This window comes from Tympanuchus pallidicinctus, unplaced genomic scaffold (genome assembly GCF_026119805.1).
Source record: "Tympanuchus pallidicinctus isolate F22 unplaced genomic scaffold, pur_lepc_1.0 scaffold3, whole genome shotgun sequence".
NCBI lineage: Eukaryota > Metazoa > Chordata > Aves > Galliformes > Phasianidae > Tympanuchus > Tympanuchus pallidicinctus.
In genome coordinates, this window is record NW_026294747.1 from 17,579,565 (window position 1) to 17,605,326 (window position 25,762).

A 25,762-nucleotide genomic window follows, 5' to 3' on the forward strand; every position below is an offset into this window, starting at 1 on the left:
TCCTTCATTTTTAATATTCAAAGTAGGACAAGTATTATTAGCAAAGTAAAGGGATTTTCACTTTGATGTTACTGAGGATTGGCTGGAAAGCTGCCTGACAGAAAGGGACCTTGGTGTACTGAGGGACAGTGAGCTGAATATGAACCAGCAGTGTGCCAGGTGGCAAAGAAGGCCAATGGCATCCTGACTTGGATCAGGAATGGTGTGGTGAGCAGGACTAAGGAAGTCATCGTGCCCCTGTTCTCAGCACTGATGAGGCCTCACCTGTGTACTGTGTTCAGTTATTATACCTCAGTACAGAAAGGACATTGAGGTGCTGGAGCACATCCAAAGAAGGGCAAGAATACTTGTGAAGGACTTGGAGAATATGCTTCACGAAGAGCAACTGAAGGAACTGGAGCTGTTTAGTTTGGGGAAAAGGAGGCTGAGGGGAGACCTTTTTGCTCTTTTCCAGTACCTGAAAGGTGCTTACAGCAAGAGCGGGGTTGGTCTCTTCTCATTGGTAACAGGATAAGAGGAAATGGCCTCAAGTTGCACCAGGGTAAGTTTAAGCTGGATATCAGGAAAAACTTCTTCACTGAAAAGGTTGTTAAGCACTGGAATAGAATCCCCAGGGATGTGGTTGAGTAGCCATCCCTGGATGTGCTTAAAAACCATTTGGATGTGATGCTTGGGGGCATGATTTAGCAGAGGATTATCAGAGTTAAGGTAGCTTGGTTAGGTTGCAGTTGGACTTGATCTTTAAGGTCTTTTCCAACCTGAGCAATTCTATGATTCTACGATTGCAAAGGTAAGTATGCAAATCTCTGGCATTCAGTTAAGTTCATGCTGTTGGACATCACACTACAAAAGGTCGAGATGAAAATGTAAGTTATATCAACTAAAAGGCAGTTAACAGTGCTAAGTCTAGATGTAGTTGATTTATTATTAATTTCAGCAGAAATCACATGAGCTTTTCACAATAAACCTGAAGTAGCATTCATTCAGAGGCTGAGACATTTGCTGTGACTTACAGTTGCTTGAGAACACATGAATAATGGCAACTTGAACTGCCTGCTATTTGAGAAGTGAAGGACCATCCTCTGCTTATGCTGCACTGTGCTAGATAAAGCAGAGCTTTGGAGAATGCTGCCCCTATGGGTCTTGCAGCTTTTATCATGAAGAGCTCATTTGGATAAAGAAATAAGATTACCCAGCCCTGGAATTACCAGTAGTCAGAATGAGCGGGAGTCCATAAAACATCTCCAAGGTGGCATTTTTAAAAGGCAGAGGACATTTCAACCACAATACAAAGCTGACATACAACTATAACTACTTTTCAGTCATCTCTGAAGGAGAACCACACAAGCAAACCCTGAGTCAGCCAGTACCTTCACAGAGCAGCACTGGTGAACCCTGTACAACTCAGGAAATGTGAACACATTTCAGTGCCACATTGGCAATGAGCAATTGAATTGAAGGCAAATGCTTGTTCAATGTTTTGGCTGAGAGAAGAGAATCACAACCTTGCAATGTAACTGGAAATGAAGGCAACCATCTTCCTGGAGTTTTGCATTCCTCCCCTTACTGCACAAGAATCTGTACAACAGAGACCCTTATTGCAGAACACAGCACAAGAAGAATTTGTGCACAGCCTAGTATTCCCTTGAGCTACCTGGTTACATCAGAGCACTCACCAGGGAGCAGATAGATGCTGCTCACCAGAAAAATCAGGATGAATCAATCATTCACTGCCCTTAGCCACAGCACTCGGGCATTGCCCACTGTGCTGTCTCCAAGGATAACAGAAACTATTTACAACAGCACTGGATTTCTCAATGCTTTTGAAATGCTGGGCATTTAAAAAAAAAAAAAAAAAGTGCTGCATCAAAATGAAAGCAAATTTATTTCTGTGAAAGTTGAACACTTAGAGCAGAAATACAACTTTCCTTGTAGTTTAGCCCAAGCAAACAAGTTACAAGAAGAGATCTGTAAGTAAAGCTCTTAGCTTTTCCCCTTCTTTGGAAAGGGGGGAAAATTGTCTTCACTGGTCATGTGTCACAGATTCAGGAGGCACCAATACAAAATGCACTGAAGTCAGAGGAAGACAAAGAGGGAAGGGAGGGAGGATATGCACACATTGTCTGGTTAGTGGAACAGTTGTCTGGGAGTCAGGAATTTAGGATTTGTTCCCCAATCCCATTCCCAGCACATTAGGGTGTTTTGGGCTAAGCTCCACATTCTAAAGCTTTGCTAGTGTTAATTTATTAAAAGGACAATCAAACAAAACAAAATCCATTTACTACTACTTCTCAGTGCAGTAACTTAAAAAGTTTTATTTAAATCATGAACAGTGTCAAAACCTATATCACCACCAATCCAAAATCATATAGAAGACATTTGTCTGGTATCTGAAACAGTAAAACGTGATCTCCATGTAACTTGCTTTAATCATCGTTTAAAAAAAACCAAACATTATGAACATTCCTCATTCAGGAAGATGTAAATTGTTAATGGAAATTGTGAAACAATCTTGTTTTCATTTAAAAATTATTTGACTACAAAACTCAGAGGAAATGAAACCATATTCAAAATAAAATTAAATTAGAACTCAGTAATTATTATTTTATGTATAACAGATAAAGTAAACTCTGTGAAATTAATGTATGCCACCATTACATGGATAATTACACTTTCATTGATCCATTAAACCCAGAATATTTTAATAACGTACTTAAAAGGTTATTATTTACTCAGTAACCATTAGCTTAGCATAGCACAGATACAGATGAAGTAGACGAAATGTCATCTGACTGCCCAGTAAAAGAGATGAATAAAACAATATTAGAATTAAGTTAGCCTGTTACGCCTATGTGCAAATGTCACTGTAGCTTGTTGAAACTCACTGCTGTTGGTGAGTGGTGGTCATAGGGACAAAGGACTCCTGCCAAACAATTTCAGCAGACAAAGGAAACACATCCATACGAGCACTACCAACTGAGCACTATGTGCTCAGTAGTTCCCACATAAATCCGCTGTATCCTCAGTAAAATAAATCCCCTTAGAAAAATCCTGTCTGCCACTGAACTGCACAAAATAAGCCACATGTGGTGCTCAAATCTTGCATCAGGCATAGGTTTGAAAGAATCCTATACTACTTATGTTCTTCAGACTTAACCCCAATTAGCAGAGACTAACTGAATAACTTACTAGCTGTAAGGTATGCCACCTCCTCCATGTACGGCAGTTGGATCCTTAAAAACTGGGGAGGTGTCTACAAACTGTGTACTATAATTGCTGTAATTCCTCTTGAAAAATACTCATCACTGAAATGTTAGTCTTGTTTGAGCACTAAAAGCTTAGAAGTAATATACTAATTCATATGACATCCACACAGTGTGCTTTATTGCAAATAGAGGAAAGCCAAACCAGGATTCACTCATAGCAAAGAAGAGCAGGTAAGGTGTAGAGAAACAGCACTACTTATCACAGACAGTAGCCAACGGAAGCATTCAAAAGCACTTGCGATGGACAATGGAGGGCCCAGCTTCCTCATATTCGTCCTTACTAATCCACATTTGCTGAAAAGTGGAGAGGGATGCCAATATTGAACCCCCAATCCAGACAGAGTATTTACGTTCTGGTGGTGCAATCATCTAGAAGAGAAGTGTGATCTGTCATAAATAAAGTGGCAAGCAGATAACGCAGTAACGTCTATTTGGATTAAATACCTAGGTGAAAGGCACTGTACCAATGCAACTCTAATGAAATAAGCCCTCTGAGAGGCAGAAAGCCTCTAAACTGCCTTCCAACTCTAGTCAATAGAGATTATCACCAGCAGATGAATAAGTGGCAGCCCACAAAACATCTTACAAATGAGAAAGAATTTCAAATTTAAGAGATTAATATAATTTGATCATAAATAAACACTTCCGAGAGTGGTCCAAGGTTCATTTGTTTAAGGATAAAATAGCTCTGTAAATAAAGCAAAAAAACCCAAACACTTTGGACATACCAGCCTTGTATCCCAAGATAGATGTTAGATATTGGGCTGCCTCTTCCCCGTTTATCCAGTGCTAAAATGCATCAGCTGTTCTATGCTGTAAAAACTTAACTAAATTTCAAATTCATTAGTGAATTGTTAACCCATTACTGAAATTTCTTTCATCCTTCTCACTACTAATGGCTTTCACTGACAGCTAAACTTTGAAGTCTGTGATACTCCCAGTAACTTCTCAAATTGCCCATCTATCCATTGGCATTTTCAGCTCTTTCCTCTGTAGGTTCATCCCTGTCTCTCAAACTCCTCTTTCAGTCCTGCTTTAGCTGGTTTAAGGAACAGAGGGATAAGGCTGCCTGTCCACACCCTCCTACCATCAGGACTCCTGATGCAAGACCTGAGCATTCGACTACAGACATTTTAGATTTGCTTATAGGACATAATTTTTCAACAAAAGAAGCAAGCATTAAAAATTACCTTAATCTTCATGGTACTTGGAGCCAAAGCTGTGATCTCTTTCTGCATACGGTCACCAATACCAGGATACATTGTGGTTCCTCCAGAGAGTACATTGTTGGCATATAGATCCTTGCGAATGTCAATATCACATTTCATAATGCTGTTGTATGTAGTTTCATGGATACCTGCAGACTCCATCCCTGTGTGGAAAAAAAGTTTTCACCATGTTATTTCTTTTTATTATTGTTAAAATGGAAAAGGAAAGCTCACTAGTCCAAGCTTATTTCCCTCACCTATCTCCCTTCACAAGACTCCAGAAGTTATGGAATGCCTAGGATAGGAAGGAGATTCAGGAATTCCTGAGTCCCATAGCCACATTTCTGACAATAACCATCCTTTAGCACCAACTGTAATCCTTACTACACTTCCAGTAAACAAATTCCTCTATCAAAGGGAATTTCTGTAAATCTCACTCCTGCTGCTGTTCAGATACAGAACTTGGAGCTACGTTAATGCTTGGATAGTTTGATTTTCACATAGAAGTGTGGCTAGCTTTGCTGTTCAGTACAATAGAAATAATGCCAAAGTGCCTACAGCCATTTTGCTGGGTCCTCATCAGCACAATCTGAGCGGGAAGTGGGAAATTTTTAAGAGCAGTATGATTTACCACATAAAGAGCCAACATCCACTGAGAGAATGGAAATTTTAACACTACAGCTAAAACTACTGGAAAATAAAGTTTGATTTTTATTTTTATTTTTTTTAAGATCAACTCAGATTAATATAAGAAAATGATAAACAGAAACAGCGTCTGGTTAAAAAAAATCAGTGCTGCGTGGATCTAGATCAGTCAAGATAAAAAGCAGTGATCTTTCAACAGTTCTCCAAACATCAACTTAAAACTTCTACTGCGTTCATGAAAGTATGAAACAGCCTTAAAATTCTCATACTCTAAATGAACAGAGATCTTTCTGAAGAAACTTCTAAAGAACAAAATAAACCAATAGAATCTGCACATTTCTAAGGACAATTGAGGACAAACATTTAAGATCCTACAGCTGTGAAAGCTTCCTATACTTTCTAATAAAGCATGCTTTTTATATTGTGCTAAGGCCCTAAAAAGAGAAATCGTGTCTCACCTATAAAGGATGGCTGGAAGAGAGTTTCTGGGCATCGGAATCTTTCATTTCCAATGGTGATGACTTGTCCATCAGGAAGTTCATAGCTCTTTTCAAGGGAGGAGGAGGAAGCAGCAGTTGCCATTTCATTTTCAAAATCTAAAGCCACATAACAAAGCTTCTCCTTTACATCTCTCACAATCTCCCGTTCCGCTGCAGAGAGTCAGTAAGTTTTTAATCAACATACAGTGCAACAGATTGAACACAGACATTCTCATGCGCAGTTCCTTAGGCCCAGGGTGGCCATACAGTCCATTGAATTCTGATCTCTCTGCCATCATAACTAAACTACTTCCCATTTGCATAACCAAATCTCTCTCATCTGCTGATGAAGATGTATTGTGTTACCAAATAACGTAAAGAAATTTTTACATTTTATGAGCCAAAACTTTGATCAAATTTCCACAAGTTCACCTATTACCAGCTACTAACTTCGTTCCTTTGTCTGTGGAACAGATACGGTGAACTCCAACAAGCAGTTAAATTCCTCAATGACACAGGATTTCCTAACAAAGTGGTAACCATGTCCTTGAGCTCAACAGATATGCTGCAAGGCACAGCCAGAAGAATTCCATTAGCTAAGCTAGAGATATGGTTTTTGCCAGCATAATAAGAAAAGTACCAGAACAAATATAAGCAAAGTGCATGCAAAATAAAGCTCATTACCAGTGGTGACAAAAGAATAGCCTCTCTCTGTAAGAATCTTCATGAGATAGTCAGTCAGATCTCTGCCTGCAAGGTCCAGCCTCATAATAGCATGAGGCAAGGCATAGCCCTCATAGATGGGTACATTGTGTGTGACACCATCCCCAGAATCCAAAACTATCCCTGAAAAGAGAAAGAAAAGGAGAAGCTGGATATTTTCCACTATTATAGAGTCTCTACATTCCTCATATTCTAAAATGAATTGTGCAGCAACAAATAAAGATCCTCACCCAATTGCTTCTGTCATTTTTACATCTAAAGAGCTCACACGTGAGATGAAATTGTTAGCTCAAACTAAGCAACTGTGGCAGTGAAGATACATGTAACATTCAGCAACTTGATTGTATTGTTCTTACTGAACAGATGCTAACAACAATAATCATATACGGAGTCTTTCATTTTAGAAGAGTGCTAGCTCTTCACAGACATGAAACAGTATATAAACTGCACATAAAAATCTGTCTGCCATTAAAATAAATCATTCCATGAGGGAAAATGTAACCACGGTTTATCTGCCTGCAGATGAGTCGATTTCCTATTCAAGAATGGAAGTGAGTGTATGTTTTCCAACCAAAATGAATAAAGCATTTCTGATATATCAAAGATGTATATAAACAGTCAAATTTTGGACACGAAACAAGTATTTATAACAGGTTGTAATCCCTGCAGGCTGTGATCTCTTCATATGGAATTATACCGTGACATCAGGCTACATAAACAGATGTATTTTAATTTTTTTCAAAATATGTTAAGACTAAAAGACTACTAAAATGTAATTTATTGTCTTGATGTTTAATCAGATTCTAAATGGCAATAAGAACTACATGCTAATTCTAGGGCAGACTGCTAATTAACAGCAGACATCAGGTTTGATGATAGATATTCAATACTTGCATGAAACATTTTCACGTAACCACTGGAAACTATTTATCTTGTACGGGGAATGGAGCTTCACGATAGAGACAGGTATGAAGTAAGAAGGAAAGAGCAGGCATGGAACAGCCCAGTTAAGATACAAACTGTTTCTCCATGCTGTGCAACTATGGGCAGTATCAAGTTGTACCATCCATCTGTTCATGTTATTGAGAAGTAGCAACTTGATCATTTTAAGCAGAACAACATGAAGCCAATGCCCACAGCTGCCACAAAGAGCAGAACAACCAAGAAGCATTTAAATGGCACAGTGGAAGGCATTTTGTTTCCATATAAGTATTGATTCTTCTTAATAAACAGCTGGCATGCCACAGCAAAGGAGTATGTACGCGTGCAAACGAAGGACAGGTGGACAACACGGCACCCAGACAGACTCACCAGTGGTTCTTCCAGATGCATACAGAGACAGCACTGCCTGAATTGCTACATACATGGCTGGCACGTTGAATGTCTCAAACATAATCTGTAATTAAAAATTCACAAACCTTTAGCAGTTACAATTAAAAGTAACTGAAGAGACAGCAGAACTGAAGTCAGTGGATATCTTTTAATGAACCTCAGACTAGGTCAGGGTGCTACTGATAACATTCATTGAAGGCAATGACTCTGGATGACTTTCTCACCCCACTGCTGCAACAATACAGCAGTCTAAAGTATTTAGATACACGTCATTAAAAAAATTAAGAAAACACAGCTGAAAATAAAGGAATATTCAACCTATTCATAGCTCAAGGAAGACCCGACCATTCCTGGCACAGCTTTTGTTCTGTCTCAGAAACTCCTCTGCTAGAGTGTTCAGATTCCTCTGGCAAACATATCTAGTGAAACACGAACTTCAGGATTCTCTTGGTGTAGCTAAAACCTCACCTGATCTGGCTTAAGCCTGTCATCTCTTTCTGTCTCCAGCAAACACTTTTTTCTCTTTATGGTAACCTTGGATATCAGAAGGTTCTTCACCAGAAGGTAGCAGGCACAGAAAAGTCTCCCCAGGGCCCCAAGTTGTTGGAGTTCAAGGAGCATCTGGACAATGTTCTCACAGAGTCTGATTTTTGGGTGGTCCATTTGGAGTCCAGAGTTGGACTCAATGAAACTTATGGGTCCTTTCCAACTTATGACATTCAACATTCTCTTATCTTGTCCCTCACACATTCTCTACCCTAAAAAGCTCCAACTCTTTTCACTTTCTATATCAGGTACTCTGCATTTTTATCAGAGCAGATGGAATATCTTTTGTTTCCGGCTAGAGCTCTGCTGAGTAAAAACATTAAAGGCTCACAGGGAAGTAGTGAAATATGGACAGCCATATGGGATTTATTCTTTCCTAAACTAATGTCGCCTACCCCACACAATGCTACTCCATCATCAGCACAGAGCCACTGGAATCAGGGAGTTACATTTAAACTTTGGATTTCATAAGCTAATGCCTTTGCCAATTAAGTCTATTTTAATGAAAAGCACGCCAACAATTAAAGAATATATTAATTAGATATTTCATAGTTAATTGATGCAATGAATTTAATGCAATAAGCCTCTAAACAGGATTTATCATTACAGTGTAATGACAAAGAAACAGTCCCAGACATGTCTGCTGTATAAACTACACTTTCTGGTTGCCATAAACTAGGTCTTTCTTATGTTTTGTTGTTGTGTATTACCTCCCAGTAACGTGTGCTGTCAACTTCATTACTTAATTAGTATATTTACACTGTTGCTGAATGGATGCATAGTCTTTTTATTAAATATATGCCAAATGAGTGCACAAAGGGAAGCTCAGAGCTACATTTGATTTTCCCATGTGATTTTACTTCCATACCTGTATTTAAATCATGCTTCTAGTTACATCACTAGTCAAATCTGCAATATGGACTTCTGGCCAGAAGGCTGTTCTAAAATGTACAAACTGTGGAGATCTACTTTTGGTTCTGAGATATGCTTATTAAGTCAATCTGGGCACATCTATCTGAAAAAATGTTCAGCAGAGCATTATTTCAATTCAAATACTCCTAGGCAATCCATTTTCCCAAGACAGAACAGAACCAATTTTTAGAACAATTTTCTCCAATCCTTTGTGCTCAGAGATGCCAACCCTAAGTGATTATCTTCCATATTAAGAAAGCTGAATATCAAGGACTTTTATACCATGGCTTCCTGTATGATTCCCATGCAGAAATGGTCTGCAGTGCAGCATTTCCCAGGAGAGAGGTGGAGTCACCATCCATGGAGATGCTCAAGAAAAGACTAGATGTCACTCTGAGTGATGTGGTGTAGAGAGGTGGCAGGCATGGTTGGACAGCCAGACTGGGTGGTAGTAGTAGTCTTTCCAGCCTTAACAATTTCATGATTCCTATCTGGTGGCCCACCATACCTGAGTCATTTTTTCACGGTTGGCCTTGGGGTTCAATGGGGCCTCGGTCAGCAGCACAGGGTGCTCCTCTGGTGCAATGCGGAGCTCATTGTAGAAAGAATGATGCCAAATCTAAAATGAAAATCACTTCAGAAAAGTGGTCAGGAAATTATTCCATTTGTCCACATAACACTACACAGGAAGCTTTTCAGATACAGTTCTAATAAATTTTCTATAGACACGTTAAAATAGAGAAAAAGCGTGCAAGAGTGAAGCTGCCAAATGCTGCTCTGTTTTTATTAACCAAAACCACTGGGTTTTTACCATATTGAACAACAGAATACGACCTACACAAGGGAGCCCCGCCTGCCAGGATTCCCCACACATATGATGGATCATCCTCTCTAAATGGAAGCACTGCTGCATTTCCAGCCCCAGCGCTCTGGTGCTGGAGCTGAGCCGAGCATTGAACTGCCAGTTCTGGAGAGATTTCTCCACTTCAAGCTGTGTGAAGGCTAAGATCCAGTTGTAAGCCATTGCCAAGGCAGTCTGTATAAATCTAATTATTTCCGCAGAAATGAAAGGTTGTTTTTGCCACAGCTATCTCATCCTGTAAGCCCTGAATCAAACTCACTCATTCCAAGTAACTGCGTTTCTCAGTTTCTGTGAATCACTGTTGTTCAAGCTGGGAGGTGTTACCTGGACCAACAGTGCTGGCTTTGATTGTTCTCCTGACCTATCAAGACCCTTTTTGTCTAAGGACTGACTATGAGGAACTCAAGGGATTATTTTCTTGATGTCAGCTCAAAGACAGATTGTTTTGTATCGTGATGAAATATTTTCTCATCTTCTCATGTAATTCTTTCTTCCATTTTTTTTCTTGTCTCTTTAATCATATTCCAGCTTTGTCCAACCTAATGAACTTATTTCTGAGCATAAAGCATCAGCTTTGTGCTCAAGTTTACTTGATGATCTTGACTTTGTAGGTGCTTCAGATTTAGACATCAGCTGCCAAGCACTGGAATTATTTATTATGAAAGTTATCTGCTGTTAGAAAAAAAACTCATTTCCTCTCAGTCACTTAAGTATAGATCCAGATATTTCCAGAACTGGGACTTGGGGTGCAGGCTATTTCCACTTGAAGGTTGTAGCAATTGGACAGATCAACACAATAGGGAAGGTGCTACAACAAAGGTGTGATGACAGAAAGATGGCACGATAGAAAGGTGCTATAAAGGAAGGGAAGAAGATTGCTCACCTGTATCAGAAGATGCCAGGTTCACAGGGGAAATCTTCTCCAAGGAAGGATCTCCAAGCAGAGATCCTTCCCCTATGGCAGTCAGCCCCTTAAATGAGGTCTAAGAGAAGTGCAGCCAGGCTCTACCCCTTTCTATCACACAGCTGAACTGCCTTCACCTGTGCTCCAAGGGCTGACCAGGTCCTTACCCCAGGTGCTCAATCAGTGGTTCAGACCGTGACTCAACAGTTACCATACAAAGGTTTAGAAAATGAAGGCACGAAAATGTTGAAGAAAATGAAATAATCAGTAAAAATAAAATAAAGGACAACATATGTCGTACATAAGGAGAACGAAAAAAAAACCACAACTTCAAATAGGAAAGAAGAAGGAGAGGAGTTGTACATCATTAACAATGCACTGAAGATTTCAACAGTACTAGTAAGGATAGACCCTGATGAAACCTCTGGCATTTTGCAGGTTTTTACTCCAAACCAGGCAGGATTAGGTGCTGCACAGACCATTAGACTTGATCTAATGATAATAATGGATAACGGTATTCCACAAGAAATGAGAATAGCCCCGTGTTAATTTCAACAGGTGACAGGAATTAAATTTAAACAGCATGCAAAAGAGCTAAGAGAAATTACCGAGGAGGGATTATTCCAACACTTAAACATCTACATAGCCATCAGGGTCAGAAATCTCCCCATTCTAACGCTTCCCCTCCCATACGCTGCCAGCTCCGTTGCTGCGTGCAAATTAACGGTGATGTACAAAGCCCCGTGTTATTATCCACTAGAAAACAGAGCAGTCCCAATTTGAATATTGTGAACTGAAGCACACCAGAGGAAGAATGCTTCGCTTCATTGCCCACATGTTCTGTTCCTGATTCACACAGATGCCTGGGCGCCCAGCAGCATCCGCACTCCCCCTCACACACAAACTCATCCTTACTCATTCACCCAGCCCAGTCTTTAGGTGACCTCCTCTTATTGTCATGCGTGCATGGCTGAGCACTACACTGTTATGCCTTTGTTCCATTTTTTTGGCACATTCTCCAGCAATTTCCTCGTTTCTTCTATAGTGTGGCATTTTTCAGTACTGTTATTTCCAAGCATGCCAAAGAAATTTGTGGTTTGGATCAGAACTGTGCAACTTGTTTTGGGAAATCCCAGGGAAAATACATAACACTTATTTCTTTAACATTCAAACTTTAGGAACAATGCACTTCTGAGTGCCCTTCAGCCAGAAGAGCATGTATGTGTCTGTGTACGTGCACACATACACAGAACTGTTATACAGTTTCTGTTGTACAGAAATTAGGTAGGAAGATTCCCATGTGATCATATGTCTAACTGAGTTGGGGAGAATCATAATAATAATTACTTTTTTTTTCTTTTTAATTTATTTGCAACAATCATGAAAGTTAGCAATGTGATTCTCATCTCTCCCTTCCTTCTGTCTTTCTCTCATGGTTCTTTTCTGCTATTTGTTGCTCATCTATTTGAAAACCTTTTCCACTTTCTGTCCCACTCCTTAGACTGAGCGCAACTCTGTCTGGGGGCATCTCTTCCAGCTAGGACATCTTGGGTGTTGTATGACATAAGAAAGTGATTTTGAGCTAAGAACCCACTCTCACTCATTTGGTTGATAAAGTGGAGAAAAAAAAAAAAAAGTTGAACTACAAGAACCCATGCCTTGTCCTACCATTATATGAATTACAGCACTGCCCGAATCTCCACCATAGAACATCCTTGGAAAACCCCTCCCCTAGCAGAGGTCATTCTAGCCATTATGCTACCCTGCAGCACTACACCATGAGACAGTAAAGCACATGCCAGTTTTTGTTTTTGTTTTTGTTTTTTTTACCATCCCCAATTTCTGTTCTTGACTGCATTTTAGATAGCATCAAGCATTACCCAGAAAGCAAACACCACTATGTGCTCTACACAGAACAGTTCTGGTTGCAGAGACAAACCTAGTAAACTTTTTCACCCAATGCAGAGCAGGAAAATTATCAGGAAGAACAATACAATAGGAATTATATTCCCACCTATTCTACACTACAGAAATGAGCAAGGTATCTTCCCAGTAAGCAGTGAAATAATGAAATGCAAATACTATGCTTCCATCTAGAGGAGTAGGTGGGCAACTCTCATCCAGACAAGAAGTTGGGACTCCCATTACTTCTGTGTTAACTTTGGTCTGTTCACCTGGTACACCCTGCACTACCAGTGTGAATTTGTGGCTGTGACACCACAGCTGAATTATAAGAGAACACACAGCTGAGTTGTTGCTTTGCCCCTAAGCAGACACAGCACTCCCACAGATTCAGGTGCTCCCTGCAAAGACCAGGATGCATGCAATATGAGAAGGACTTCGCATAGTAAGATAGCCCACTCCAGAGCCCATCAGCAGCACTCTGCACTGCCAAGCCTGCTCTTGGGCACCCTCAGCAAGGCACTGCACAGTGCCATTCTGCTGTCCAAATGCCAGGAATGCAGTACCTGGCAGGGAATATAGCAGCTTCATCACCACACAGGCATTAAAGCTCACTGGAATCAGCAATGGGAAAACATGCTCTGCGGAAAAAGTCCCCTGCTTAGAGAGTTGGTACAGGGATGAGAAGCACAAATCTGGTCTTCAGTTGGCAGCGAGTGCATTCTATGCAATACAAAACATGGGCATCATCCGTGGTCCATTCATGTAGGCAAGAATTGAGGAGGGAAAATCATCCACTACCTCACAGGTTTCAATCCCAACTGAAATAACCTTCTTTTGTGTTTCTATTACACCTCTGATGAATTGCAACTCCAACTTTAGCCAATTCCGATCACATCATACCATGTTCTGTCTCAGTTTGAACTTCAAGACTAAATATATGTATAAAATATCTGTCTAAAATGCCACAAATACCTGAAGAAAAACATTTACTTTTTAAAACGTCTCCAGCAGTGCTAAGGCCTGATTAGCACTGGACTCCTGTACAGGCACACAGCACCATCCTTTCAGCTATACTGAGATTTCCTCAAAGATTCCTTCAAGGACTTCCTTTGATTTGCAAGGAAGATAATGTCAAACTCTGTGTCTTCGATGACGCTTTAAGAAAATTATATTAAAAGTAAACACCCACCTTTTCCATGTCATCCCAATTGGTGATGATTCCATGCTCAATGGGATACTTCAGCGTCAGGATCCCTCTTTTGCTTTGTGCTTCATCCCCTACATAGCTGTCTTTTTGACCCATTCCAACCATAACACCCTGCAAAGTATATTGTTCCTCTATTAGTGTGGCGTACCTTGCACAGTAAAAAGAATATGGCCTAAACCTCATTTGAAACAATGTACTTCACAAAGCCAAACTAAAATGCAAATTTATTGGTAACCACTGACCGTACCAACTAGCTCAATAAACTCTCCAGAAAGCCTAACACAGCTTCAGAAATGAAGCTGGGGATCTTGCACCGCACTCAGAGAATGCCTGCATAGAAGCAATGTCTAGGAAGGCATCAGTAAACCCATGGTATCTCCAGGAGAGATGGGTCCTTCAACATTGCAAAGAAACACTTGAAATGAATTGCAGATGAAAGAGAACCTGGTTTTGACTCCAAAGATCTGCTTCTTATATTTGCTTGCACCTTGGGTCTAAGCAGTTCCACTACTGCCTTTAAATGGTGAGATCGCTCCTTTCCAGAAGACCAGTTTACAACACAGGTAAAGGATAAACATTCAACTTTGAAATTTACATTAATTAATGCTCTTTTGTGAAACATAAAAGAGATTTTGCAAAAGAAAATGAACACGTTGAATAATAGTTTTATTAATTTCATCATGTTTGCATTAGGAAGTCTATCATTCTCTAAATATAACAAGACATTGGGTACAGTATTATTCAGCAAATAGTAAAAAATATATTGAATTTTGTCATGGATAGTAACGCAGCCACTGAGATGTTTCACTGTGCAAAATGACATGCCAGCTCCAATCATGATTAAAAGCCAGTGAACAATTCTAGAGGTTAAAGAATGGACATGCTTTCAACAACTGACATTTAAATTTCAATAACTCATAGAGGTGTTCAAAGCACATTCATTAAAAAGCTTAATATTTTATGCCTGTCTAAACAGGCTTATTCGACTTGGCAAAAGAACACAGAGAACTTCAGGGAAGGGGTTAGACACCTCAGAAAATTAAAATCTGACTCGGATAAGAACAAAATCAGTGAAAACTGGCAACTTCTAATTCTAAAGGAACTGTTAGAAAAGTAATTAAGCAAGCAAGACCTTTCTCAAGTTCAAGAAAAATCACATTTATCTTTTCTAGTCCTGCTGGAGTTGATTAAGTGATGCACCGGAGATATTTTTCAGACATTTAATGGGCCCTGCTTTTGTTTAATGGAACAATAAAAGGACTTTACCACTGCCATTCATATGGTTTCTTGTGTTAGCAGCGTTCTTCCTTTTTTGTTTGTGTTGATACAGCAACTTTTGTGGGTTTTTTTCCCATAAGACACCTCCACATCATTAAAACATTCATGTTCTTCTACAGTCAACATTTTATAGTTGAAGAATACCTTTTCCAAAGGACTCGGAAGCTCACTGCATAAAAGACATGCAGCTCAACTACCTGGTTCTTAACAAGCTCAATTCCCATAAACACGAATGGGAGATTTGCCTGAATAATCCTTTATCACTTCCACAAGTCTCACAAATACGAGCAGGCAGCACTTCCATTCTGGTATCAACAGACCTGATGTCGAGGGCGTCCAACAATGGATGGAAACACGGCTCTTGGAGCATCATCTCCTGCAAATCCAGCTTTGCAAAGACCAGACCCATTGTCACAAACAAGGGCAGTGGTTTCATCATCATCACACATAGTGCCTCAGTTTGGGCTGTAAAACAGTAATTTGAAAGAGCTTGGAGGAGTAGATGGAAGGGAATGAGACAGAAACAATTCTTCATCTTTTAGATAGTCTACTGCTGTAAAGAAAAATTATTTTAGGAAACAGCAAAACTAAATACCAAAGTCCATGCTAAAGCCTCAGTTCTGGAAAACACACTAAGTATCCATATAAATTTTGGCTGAATGAATTTTAGTGAGCCAAGTTCGCAAGGATATTCAGCCTCCATTTCCAAAAGGGAAATCTCCGATATCCCTGTCATTCTCTATTAACTGACTTGGTGATCACAGGAGGGGCTCAGATTATGGATACACATTCAGCTCTACATGGACTTCTGCAAGCGTAACTCCATCTCTTCCAATTCTAAATTACCTTCTAGAAATTACATTTATTAAAAATGAATCAATCATACGCACCCACCAGTTATAACATTAGTGCTTTAAGATCTCCTGAACATTAACTCTTCCAAATGCTGCCTTTGTTCCCTAAAGGTATTTTTGCCTTTTTCTCAGAGGGCCGTGATCAATTTGAAGAAACGACTAAAAATAACCCCCACAGACACTTTCAGGAAAGTATTGGCTGTGTTTTTAAATGACAGCTACTCTGTAACGTTAAGTGCTGGCTAGAGGACCTGTTCCATACTTGTAATGGTAAATATCTTATCAAAGAAGCTATTCTGGGACATAGAACAAGCTGTGGCTGGCACAGCTGGCCAAAATCAACAAAACTGCAGCAGTTGGCCAACACATCAAAGTCCTGAATTCACTGAAATCCATGGCAGAACTCCCACCGAGGGAGGGCCCGAATTTCACCAAGACTTCCCTTTTGGACTCCTTGTTTATTTTTAGGGCTGTAAGACTGCCTGTTTAGGCAGTCAAGAGAGAAGTATTGCACTTTTCCTTTTCTGGCAACTTCATTTGGTGAGGAAGAGGACTTTAAGAACAAAAAAGGAACAAACAAGAAAACAGAACTTATCCCACTAAGTTTCTATCTGTCTGATCTGTGGAACTTACAACAGCCTCATGCTCTTCAGACAGCCACTGCAACAATACTGAAGTCCTTGGATATTTAAAAACAAGGTTTTCTCACAACAGACAATGAATGTGCAGAGATAGGATACTCTGCCCCTTCTGCATCAAAAAAATAATGAAGTCCCTGGTGTTCACTCCTTCACCATGGGCTTTATGGAGTAAGACCACAACACATGATTGATCAGAACACTGCCAGATGAAATGGATGCATAATTTAATACATGATAATGCAGTATTATAAAATAACAATAATCTCTTTGATTGACGTTGATATGCATGTGACTGGAAGATTCCTTTGCTCATAAAGAAGCTGAATATTTCTAGCACATATGTTTGCCAATAGTTTTAATTTAGGAATGTTTAAACATTAGTTCCAGCAGGTGTATTTGTGAATCTTCATTCACACTGCCACAAGCCATTACTTACTTCCAAAATCCTAACAAAAAGCCTTTGAGAATGCAATAAACTAACCATCTTCCAGCATTATCTAGCTTTACAGAACTGTACCCAGACTTCGATTCCAATGTGAATCTGAATCAAAGGAACTTCAGTTCCTAAATACAAGAACTACATCAGGTGAAATGCTACAATTTCAAAACAGAGAAATTATAAGTATAGAGATTCTTCGCAGCTCTGACAGTACAGCACTGATCATTGGTTCCAAAGGCTGGATACAGCAAAGATGCTTAATCCCCAAGGAGAAAAAATAATATTCCCATTCACTCTCATGCACAGCATTTTATGTGCAACTGTGAATGGAAAAATAATGTCAGTTACAACCATCCTCAGAGAAAAAAAATTCACAGTGAAACCTTAGATCATCTTTACAAGCTAGGCTTCAGAGTGCCAGCAGTTATTCAGTTGGTACTTTTACTCAATATTAGTTAGACAACTCATTGAAACTCATTAATAAAATCAATGGCTGAATTTGTTCATTTCATGCTTAAAAACAATAGCAATGACCTTGCTATGCTTATCATTACTTAGTCTTAAGGTAAATGTTAAAAGAGTATTGCTTTGAAGCTGCTGGTTTTATGTTTAATAAACAGAAAACTTCCTATTTGTTTCTACTGGTTTCTGCATAATGCCTGATGTTCAGAGAACACTATTAAGGTTCTAAATTGTATAGCATGTTCTGCATTTTGTATGCATATTTAGCACAGGCCAAATAAAAGTCCTTATTGTCCGTGCTGTTCTAGGATTGACAAAGAACAGATGCCTGAACCATCTAATTCCCTCAAACTGTTGAGCCTCCATGTCTTGTGAATGCCTTCCCCACATCCATCCTATCCTGCCCCTCAGTCAGTTGACCAAATGTAGGTAACACTGAAATTAATACAGCCATCCACTCTTAAGACAGCACTCCTTCTGTAAAATACGAAGCGTTTAGTTCTTTAGTACAAAATGCTGTGAAAGAACTAAATGTGATGGAATACATTCACCTTGTGCTTCATCCTGGTTTGTGTCATAGCTACTCATAACTATCTGTTCAGCTTGTACATACAGATCCCTCTAGGCTTCAGACAAAGAAAGTTCCACTGTACACCACTGATCTTTCCAGTGATGAGGGACATCTACATCTCCTTACAATCATGCAGTCAAACCTGAACTGCCTTACATTAGGAGTCCTTCTGGAATTCCTTCAATGGCTAAGGCAAAGCAGTATCCAGGACCACATTTTGGAAATAAGTAAGTGTACACATACCTCCAGAAGATCTCGAACCAAGTGAAAACAAGCGTTAAAATCATCAGCTGTTAACAGGTGAAACTCTCAGGGTGTGCTTACCTGGGAAATGGTGACGATCTGTAAAAGCACCTTCGTAAATGAAGTGATCTCATCTTCCATTACATTTATAACAGCTTCAGGAAAGGAGTTCACAGAACATCTACGTGAGTCAAGCCATTTTTGGAAACCTTTTTTTCAGTTTGTGCTTATCGCTGTGACAGCATAAAGGCCTAGATAAATTAGGGCAGGATTTCCATTCCCTCTGTATCCCCTCCCCCTTGCTAACTTGCTATGCCTCGTGAGAAAGGATTTTTATTTTCATTAATAACCCCCCTTTTTGAGACAAAAGCCCTCACACCAGATGTGCAAGACAGGAAGGTTTTGTGGTCCACTGTTGTCACTAGAAACCATTCTACTTCTTTTAACACAAATACCTAAGAATAGCTCATTATCATCCTTGTTAGCAGCCATCCTGAAGCAGGAGAAGTCTTACCACAAACAGTTCTCACGTTTCAACTGTACTTGATGTTTGTTTGTATGGTGCAAAGACTGAAAATAGCTGACTTATCTCAGAATTTCAGTGACACTGTGGCTTAAAACAGGGACTGAATCAGCAATAAGCCATTCAAAAGAGGTGAGCGGTAACTATTTCATACACACACACAAAAAAAGACATCAACTACACCGGAATACACTGGATTAATATAGGAATCCAGACCATTAGTAGACTAGAAATATTACAGAATCCTCATAAGAAGAAAGTTCCTAAGCTTTACCTTAGTTCCTAGATAATTAAGGCCAGTGATAATTCCCATTCCACATCACAAAAGCAAACAATGCAGAACTTTAGATAAAATTTAGTAAATGTTAACCCTGCCAACATCAACTCTCAACCAATCGCTCTCTCTCTCACCATGTGACCACGCACAGCAGAAGACAGCATGTACAAAAATCCTTGTAATACAGGCAGATAATTCACTTCATGAACACTCAAGTCAATTTTGTAAAACTGATGGAAGCCTTCAATTTTCATATGCATTATCTTTTCCCACAATATTTTAGTCTGATTAATAGGAAAACAAATGGTCATTTCTTTTTGTGACTTTATGTCTACTCTCTTAGACTTGGCTTGTTTTGAATGCATCTCCATTTTATACAGGCACAAACGGAAACACAGAACAAACAATAAACAGTACCAGGAGTAAAAACAACATTCTAGCTTCTACTGGCCATAGCATTCACAAATAAGCTGGTTTTGGAATCAGAGAAATAGCTGTGAAGTTTCAGAGATCGTTATAACAAAATACAGGAGTATCAATATAAAAGGCACAATGCTCCACTACATACCTACAGAAACTGAGTGCAAATCACCTGCTTTTTATAGCCTCCCAGTTAAAAATGCAAACTCTCCTCGTTCGTAATTCAAAGTATGTAAAATATGTAAGACTGTAGGTTTATAAGTCTGAAGTTTATCTGCTGAGCAGCTAAGTAACATTTGGCCCCAAGACATACATAAACTTAAACCCATCAAGACTACGAGGAGTAGAAGTAAATTTAAACACGTGAAAAGTTACAGAAATTGCACCTCTGAAACAACAATAAAGGAACATAGGATGCTTAAGACATTTCTTCACACCAATTCCCCAATCTTGACTGAAGCTTATACTTCACCTTACCACATTACCACATACAGACCTGTGTACCCTGAAACAGCCAACGCAAACTATAAAGGCTTAATATGGCCAAAGAACATTGACTTAAGCTTATTTTTTGAATGAAAATAAGAGGAAATTAAAATCCAGTTCTTCTTTCTTTATTGCACTCTTGTAGAACTTCCTGTTGTAACCAAGAAGCCAATAAACGGTAATAGCTGAATATTCCTTCAAAATGTATAGTTCAACTCTTAAAATAAAATTTATTTAGAAAAGATATCATTTACAACCCATTCAGTAGTAATCATTCATTATGTACTCACAAGCAATATTAAATAACTAGTATGCAGCAGTTTCTTTATAGGGCAAACGAGGGCAATATTTTCTCCTTAGCAAATATAATACCCCACTGTTAAAGAGCAATTCAAGTCAACTTTGGGACAACTGTGATATACACAAATTTCTTACAAGAAGCTGAAGATTCATATAGTGTAACAAGAATATATACAACTGTGTCCAGTGCATAGCTTAACAGCAGCATGTGAAAAATCTATCATCTTGAATTGGCACACCATTACCTATAAGAAAATAATTTACTCAGAAAATGCAGTGTATTCAGAGAACACCAGTGAGGCACAATAAAACAATAAGATGTAGTGTAACCAGGTATGTAAGGAATAAATAACGGGATTTTGCTCTGGAGGTCAGCAGCTTAGAACAGGTAAGACTTCGTCCTCGAAGCCATCTTCTGAAGGAAAGGGCTCCTCTTTTCACCTGGTTAGGAAACAAAGTGTTCATAAATACCTAAGAAGCAATTCCATTGTAACCTAGACATCTCTGGCACCGTAAACATTCTAACTCTGATGCAGCAACAGATGTCACACCATGGGACTTAAACATGATTTAAAGATAAAAGAACAGCATTAACAAAAGGGGAGTAAGAATGAACACAAAGTATTTGTATATTATGTAATTACATATGCATACTAGAGACAAAAACATATAATTATTATGCATATAAACTGTATTTAATGGCCTGATATGCAATAGAATTAAACTTATAGATCTCTGGTATTTTGGTTTGAACATACGTAATGTGGCACGTTTTACACAGCTATCTATATTTGATTTACCATCCACAACCCAGGAGAGAAATAAATTTTTTCATTACTTTGCTATGTTGAATAGACCCCTCTGTAGCCAACACACCCATGATATGTAACACAATTAAAAGAATGTTTCAATCAGCTTTTTGGATTAATGGCAGATTAAACAAGTAGCTGCTTCGTGCCAGCATTTACATACAAAGAGGATAATCTACAGTCAGCAATTCCCAGAAATTCAAAAGGGAAATCTGCACTTGAAGAATGAATGAAAGACAGAGAGGTAAAGAAGAAGAAGACCAAAGAAAGGAAGAGTAGCATGAAAGAAAATACTGAACCATGATGCCTTCAGTGCTACCTACAATTAACAATATACAACATGTGTACCACTTAGGCAGTTTATAATCTGGGCTTTTTAGAAGCTTTTTATTTACTTACCTTTCTTACAGTAATATGTTCACTAGGATTGATGATTAAGGCTTCCCTTTCCCCCTCGGTTTCCATCTGAACAGTGTACTCGCTAGGTACAGGCCTGTAACTACTGACTTCAAATCTAGAGAAAAGTTAGACAATGGAATACTGAATTACCTGCTCTTCCAAAATACCAAATTTACATAAAAAAAAAACGACCAAAGAACAACACAACACTTCATACATTTAAATTGCTGCAAGGAGCTCCCCATAAAAAGCAGTAAGACTTAGAGACTTATGACAACATAAGCTATTTGCAAACTACTCTCAAGGTGTTATTTATTCTAAATAATCCTCATCATTGTTAGCTGGTTAAACAGTAATTTTCAGATTACAATAGTAACGAAGATTTTAATTGGGCAAATGACTTGTGATATTTTAAATCTAACCCATGCCTGTACTAAAGTTTCAGTATGTATATTTCTTCTAACTTGGCAAAAATAACACCGAGTCATTCAGAAGCAAGAGATTAAATTAAAAATAAGAACAATAAAAATCAAAGGCCCATAACATTTTCTTGATCCACAGAGTTAGAACTAGATTTTTAACAGTCACACATGCATTTTTTTTATTGCTACAGGTTCTACACTTACAGTTTCTATTCTATTACCAGAAATCTAACATCAACAGGAAAAATCATCACTAAAAATAAAAGGCAAATAAAAAAAAAAATCAGACAGTTTTTCAGTTCTGTAGTACACTTTGCATTTATTTTAGGCTACTGTAAATGAAAACCTCAGGATGAACCTATTCAAAAAGAAGCTGAGCCTCAAGAGGAAGAAAGAAGAGGAAAGAGGTTTAAGCTCTCCGAATATGCAGGTTTTTTCATACTTGCATAAGGGTTTAAATATAACAATCCATCATATACCTTCAAAAGAAAAAAAACCAAAATGTTTCACAGTACAGTACAGTTTACCTGTTACTTAGCTCTTCAGAGAGTCCAAGAGCTTCTTCTGCAGCTTCTCTCCTTCTCTTTTCTTCTGCCAGTGTTTGTGTCAGTTGTGAGAGAGCCTGCTGCACTGAATCATATTGTTGCTCAGTGTCTGCAAGCCTATAAATAAAATGAAAAATGAAATCAATATTTTTATGTACTGAAATAATCAATTCATTTTTCTTTTTTTTTATTTAGGAATGTTCTGTTTGGGGATAAGGATTCAACTTTAATGAGCCTCGTTAGATTAGATTTGGAGATATTGAAATAAAACCAAACAATATTGTAAGAATATGACTGACACATTTAATGTACTGTAAATCCACATCCTTCCCTTTTCCCCAAAGAGGGAGAAAAGCATTACTTATGCACTTACAATACAGCTGTTAGAAAAACAATATTGCTAATACACACTCTTCAATTCTGACCTTTTTCTGAGTTCATTTAGCTCCATATTGTCTATTTCAACAATAACTGTAGATCTTTCCTGTGGTGCTCCAGGGGGAACTTCTGCTCTAGTTTCATCCTATTAAAAGGGGAAAAAGCTAGTCACAATTTTTGTAGTCGTAAAAAAATCTTTATTCAGTTAAAGAAGCCATGAGCAACACACAACAGGGGAACAGAACTCTCGTGTCATTCAATCATTACATTTCCAAAACCACAATTTTACAAAACTAAGTCTTCTAATTAAAAAATGACAACTGTCTCTGTGTGCTGCTGGACTTGGAAGATGCATGTATGCAGTACAACACAGCAATCTGTGTGCCATGTCTGCAGTGCAAGAAATACATCTACAAATGCACACAGTAACATAACATACTGAGCACAGTTTCCTTAATAGCATAGCTATTCTTCTACTATCAAAATCTGAGACAAAATATCTGTAGCATATCAAGCCATACAGACAAGCCAGTTCAAACAGAGGCAGCAGAAAAGTTCTACACAGTATTGTATTCTTTTTCTCACATTTGTGAACTCTAGACACAGAACACCCCATTATATTTTGTCCCCTTATGATAACATCTGAATATTTGGATTAGTTACTTAGCTCTAGCTTCACAGCTTGTTGCTAAGGTGTAACACAAACAGCAGAACAGAAATACTTGTATATTCAATAAGATGCAGTGATGCACAGGTTGGGATCACCACCTGGACTGACACTGAATAAATGCTTGGGAGTAGATGGCTATGTGTACTTGCAGAACAGGTGACAATGTGAGACTGAATAAAGTAGGTCTCCCTTTTATTTTCTTCCAGATAGACTATGACTAACATAAAGCAATGTTTAAATTCAGAGCTTTATGTAGTGCAGAAGCACCGAGAACTGCACTTAAGCAGCCTCATGCTTTGTAAACAACATGTGAAGGAAATGGAACCTGAATCTTCTCTAAGAAGTAGAGATTTAATTTCTTTTTCAGTATACAGTTCTCCCCATTATTTTTGTTTCTAGAAAGGGCTTATATATGAATCCACATAATATTTTAGGGTCTTCCATTTATCAGTCATTACTTACTAAGAAAGGTAGCAGAGGAAAACATTTTAGAAATGAAGGGACCTCAAAGAGATAAGCTTACATGTGTATGATGGGTTGTAAGGGGTACTGAGATGCTGAACTGATTAAATCTATCTGATTTCCCAAAATATTACAAATAACTTTGCAAAATGGTTTGTGACTGCTGTGAAACTATCACTGAATCTTGCTAATCCATTGATTGGTGATCATCCAATTATCCTGCCAGTTGTGGCCAATTCAAAAAAGATGACGCTTCAAAATGAAAATAGCATCTGTAAAGAGCTTCATGAAAAATCTAATTAAAAAACCAGCTTTATAAAAAAAGTTATCTTCAAGGTATCATAGACTATTGTATCAACAAAACAATTAAAAAACAGTACGTAAATGCTTTTTAAGTATTTATTTTTGTTTAGCACAAAAGCCAGCAAAAACACGAGAATAAAAAGAGCCCTAAGAATTTTCTCTGTGTTCATTTACCTGAACAGTGCCCTGGAAGGATGTCACCTGCATTGTTTGATATTCCCTCTCCAGTCTTAAATAACGATTCTGCAAATCAGTGTAACGAAGCTGGTTATCCCTTAGAGTCTGAGATAGAGTTTTCAGCTGGGCAGACAACACAGCATTCTCTTCTGCTGACTGCAGATTCTGAAAGAAATTATCATTTAAATTATTCAAAAAACACAATAAAGCAAACACAAAAACTACATCATCCAGGAAATTACTAGACATGAGATCTGTTGTTGAAAGTTTGAAAGTAACTGCATACTATTTTCATCCACTTTTTGGCAAGGTCAGCTTAGTAAGATTTAACTAGTTGTTTTATGAGAAGTAGAAGTAACAAAATCTTCAAACAAAAACAGAAAGAGTATTGTCTCTGTAATCAATAACTCAAAACAGTAATTCCAGGAATAAAGATGTTCATCAGGAAGTTGAGGCATGTAAAAGCAGTCAACTTTTAATATTTTCAATAACAAAACAGCAATACAGCTCTTCACCCTTTCCCAAATATTCACCTTCACCTGGAGGTTGAGATTGCTATGACAGTTTCAAAAGTTGGTTGAAATTGTCACTAGATTCATAAAATGTTCAGGTGCAGCAGTAAAAACAGACACAATTACAGATGAAATGCAACAAATCTAATTTGTTCTGAATACCAAGACACACAAAGCAGGATAAGTGCTTAGTGAAAACATTTACTTCCAAAAACATTTACAAACTTCTGCAAGCAAAACTCAACACATCCACACGCAAATCCACTGAAAGGTTCATAAAAACACTGTGAGGAAACATTTTTGAGGTATTTTACATTTGGTATGAGAAAGCCAAAATTTTGTTCCAGCTAAGACAGTCATCTTTTTCTGTCTAATACAGAATAAAGAAAAATACTTTAATTTGAGTTCAAGTTGAGCAATACTCTATCAATCTCCTCAGAATGCAAATTCAAATAAACATCTCTTGGTCAAATAAGGAAGGCAACAGCATAAATGTAATACTGAGTTTACATTGCAATTTCTAGACTGAACCAAATGGAATGTTTTGAAGAATTCTAAGTTTTGAAGCGAAGTTTCAATCATAAGGATACCACCCAGTTTAG

General features: G+C 38.3%; 2 protein-coding genes across 3 annotated transcripts in view; both read right to left on the minus strand.

The window, feature by feature from the left end:
• Nucleotides 1–2,295: 2,295 nt before the first annotated feature.
• Nucleotides 2,296–18,833, minus strand: LOC128085539 (actin, alpha skeletal muscle B). Of its 2 annotated transcripts, XM_052693139.1 has the most exons (9): nucleotides 18,559–18,833; nucleotides 15,588–15,732; nucleotides 13,972–14,100; nucleotides 9,620–9,730; nucleotides 7,633–7,717; nucleotides 6,283–6,444; nucleotides 5,578–5,769; nucleotides 4,457–4,638; nucleotides 2,296–3,635 (listed from the first exon to the last, which is right to left on the minus strand). In XM_052693139.1, exons 2-9 carry the CDS (start codon nucleotides 15,714–15,716, stop codon nucleotides 3,492–3,494), a joined length of 1,134 nt encoding a protein of 377 aa, XP_052549099.1. In that variant the 5' UTR covers nucleotides 15,717–15,732; nucleotides 18,559–18,833; the 3' UTR covers nucleotides 2,296–3,491. The 2 variants fall into 2 exon arrangements, with proteins under 2 accessions (XP_052549099.1, XP_052549100.1); XM_052693140.1 differs by lacking the exons at nucleotides 13,972–14,100; nucleotides 15,588–15,732; nucleotides 18,559–18,833 and adding an exon at nucleotides 10,857–13,965.
• A 1,462-nt stretch (nucleotides 18,834–20,295) lies between these two features.
• LOC128085530 (golgin subfamily B member 1-like) overlaps nucleotides 20,296–25,762 on the minus strand; it is a 44,180-nt gene continuing 38,713 nt past the window's right edge. Inside the window, exons 25-29 of the mRNA XM_052693110.1 lie at nucleotides 24,646–24,813; nucleotides 23,084–23,181; nucleotides 22,641–22,775; nucleotides 21,692–21,806; nucleotides 20,296–20,924 (exon numbers count right to left, since the gene is read on the minus strand). Of these exons, the coding sequence (XP_052549070.1) occupies nucleotides 20,766–20,924; nucleotides 21,692–21,806; nucleotides 22,641–22,775; nucleotides 23,084–23,181; nucleotides 24,646–24,813 (675 nt within the window). The 3' untranslated portion in view covers nucleotides 20,296–20,765. The remainder of the gene's footprint in view (nucleotides 20,925–21,691; nucleotides 21,807–22,640; nucleotides 22,776–23,083; nucleotides 23,182–24,645; nucleotides 24,814–25,762) is intronic.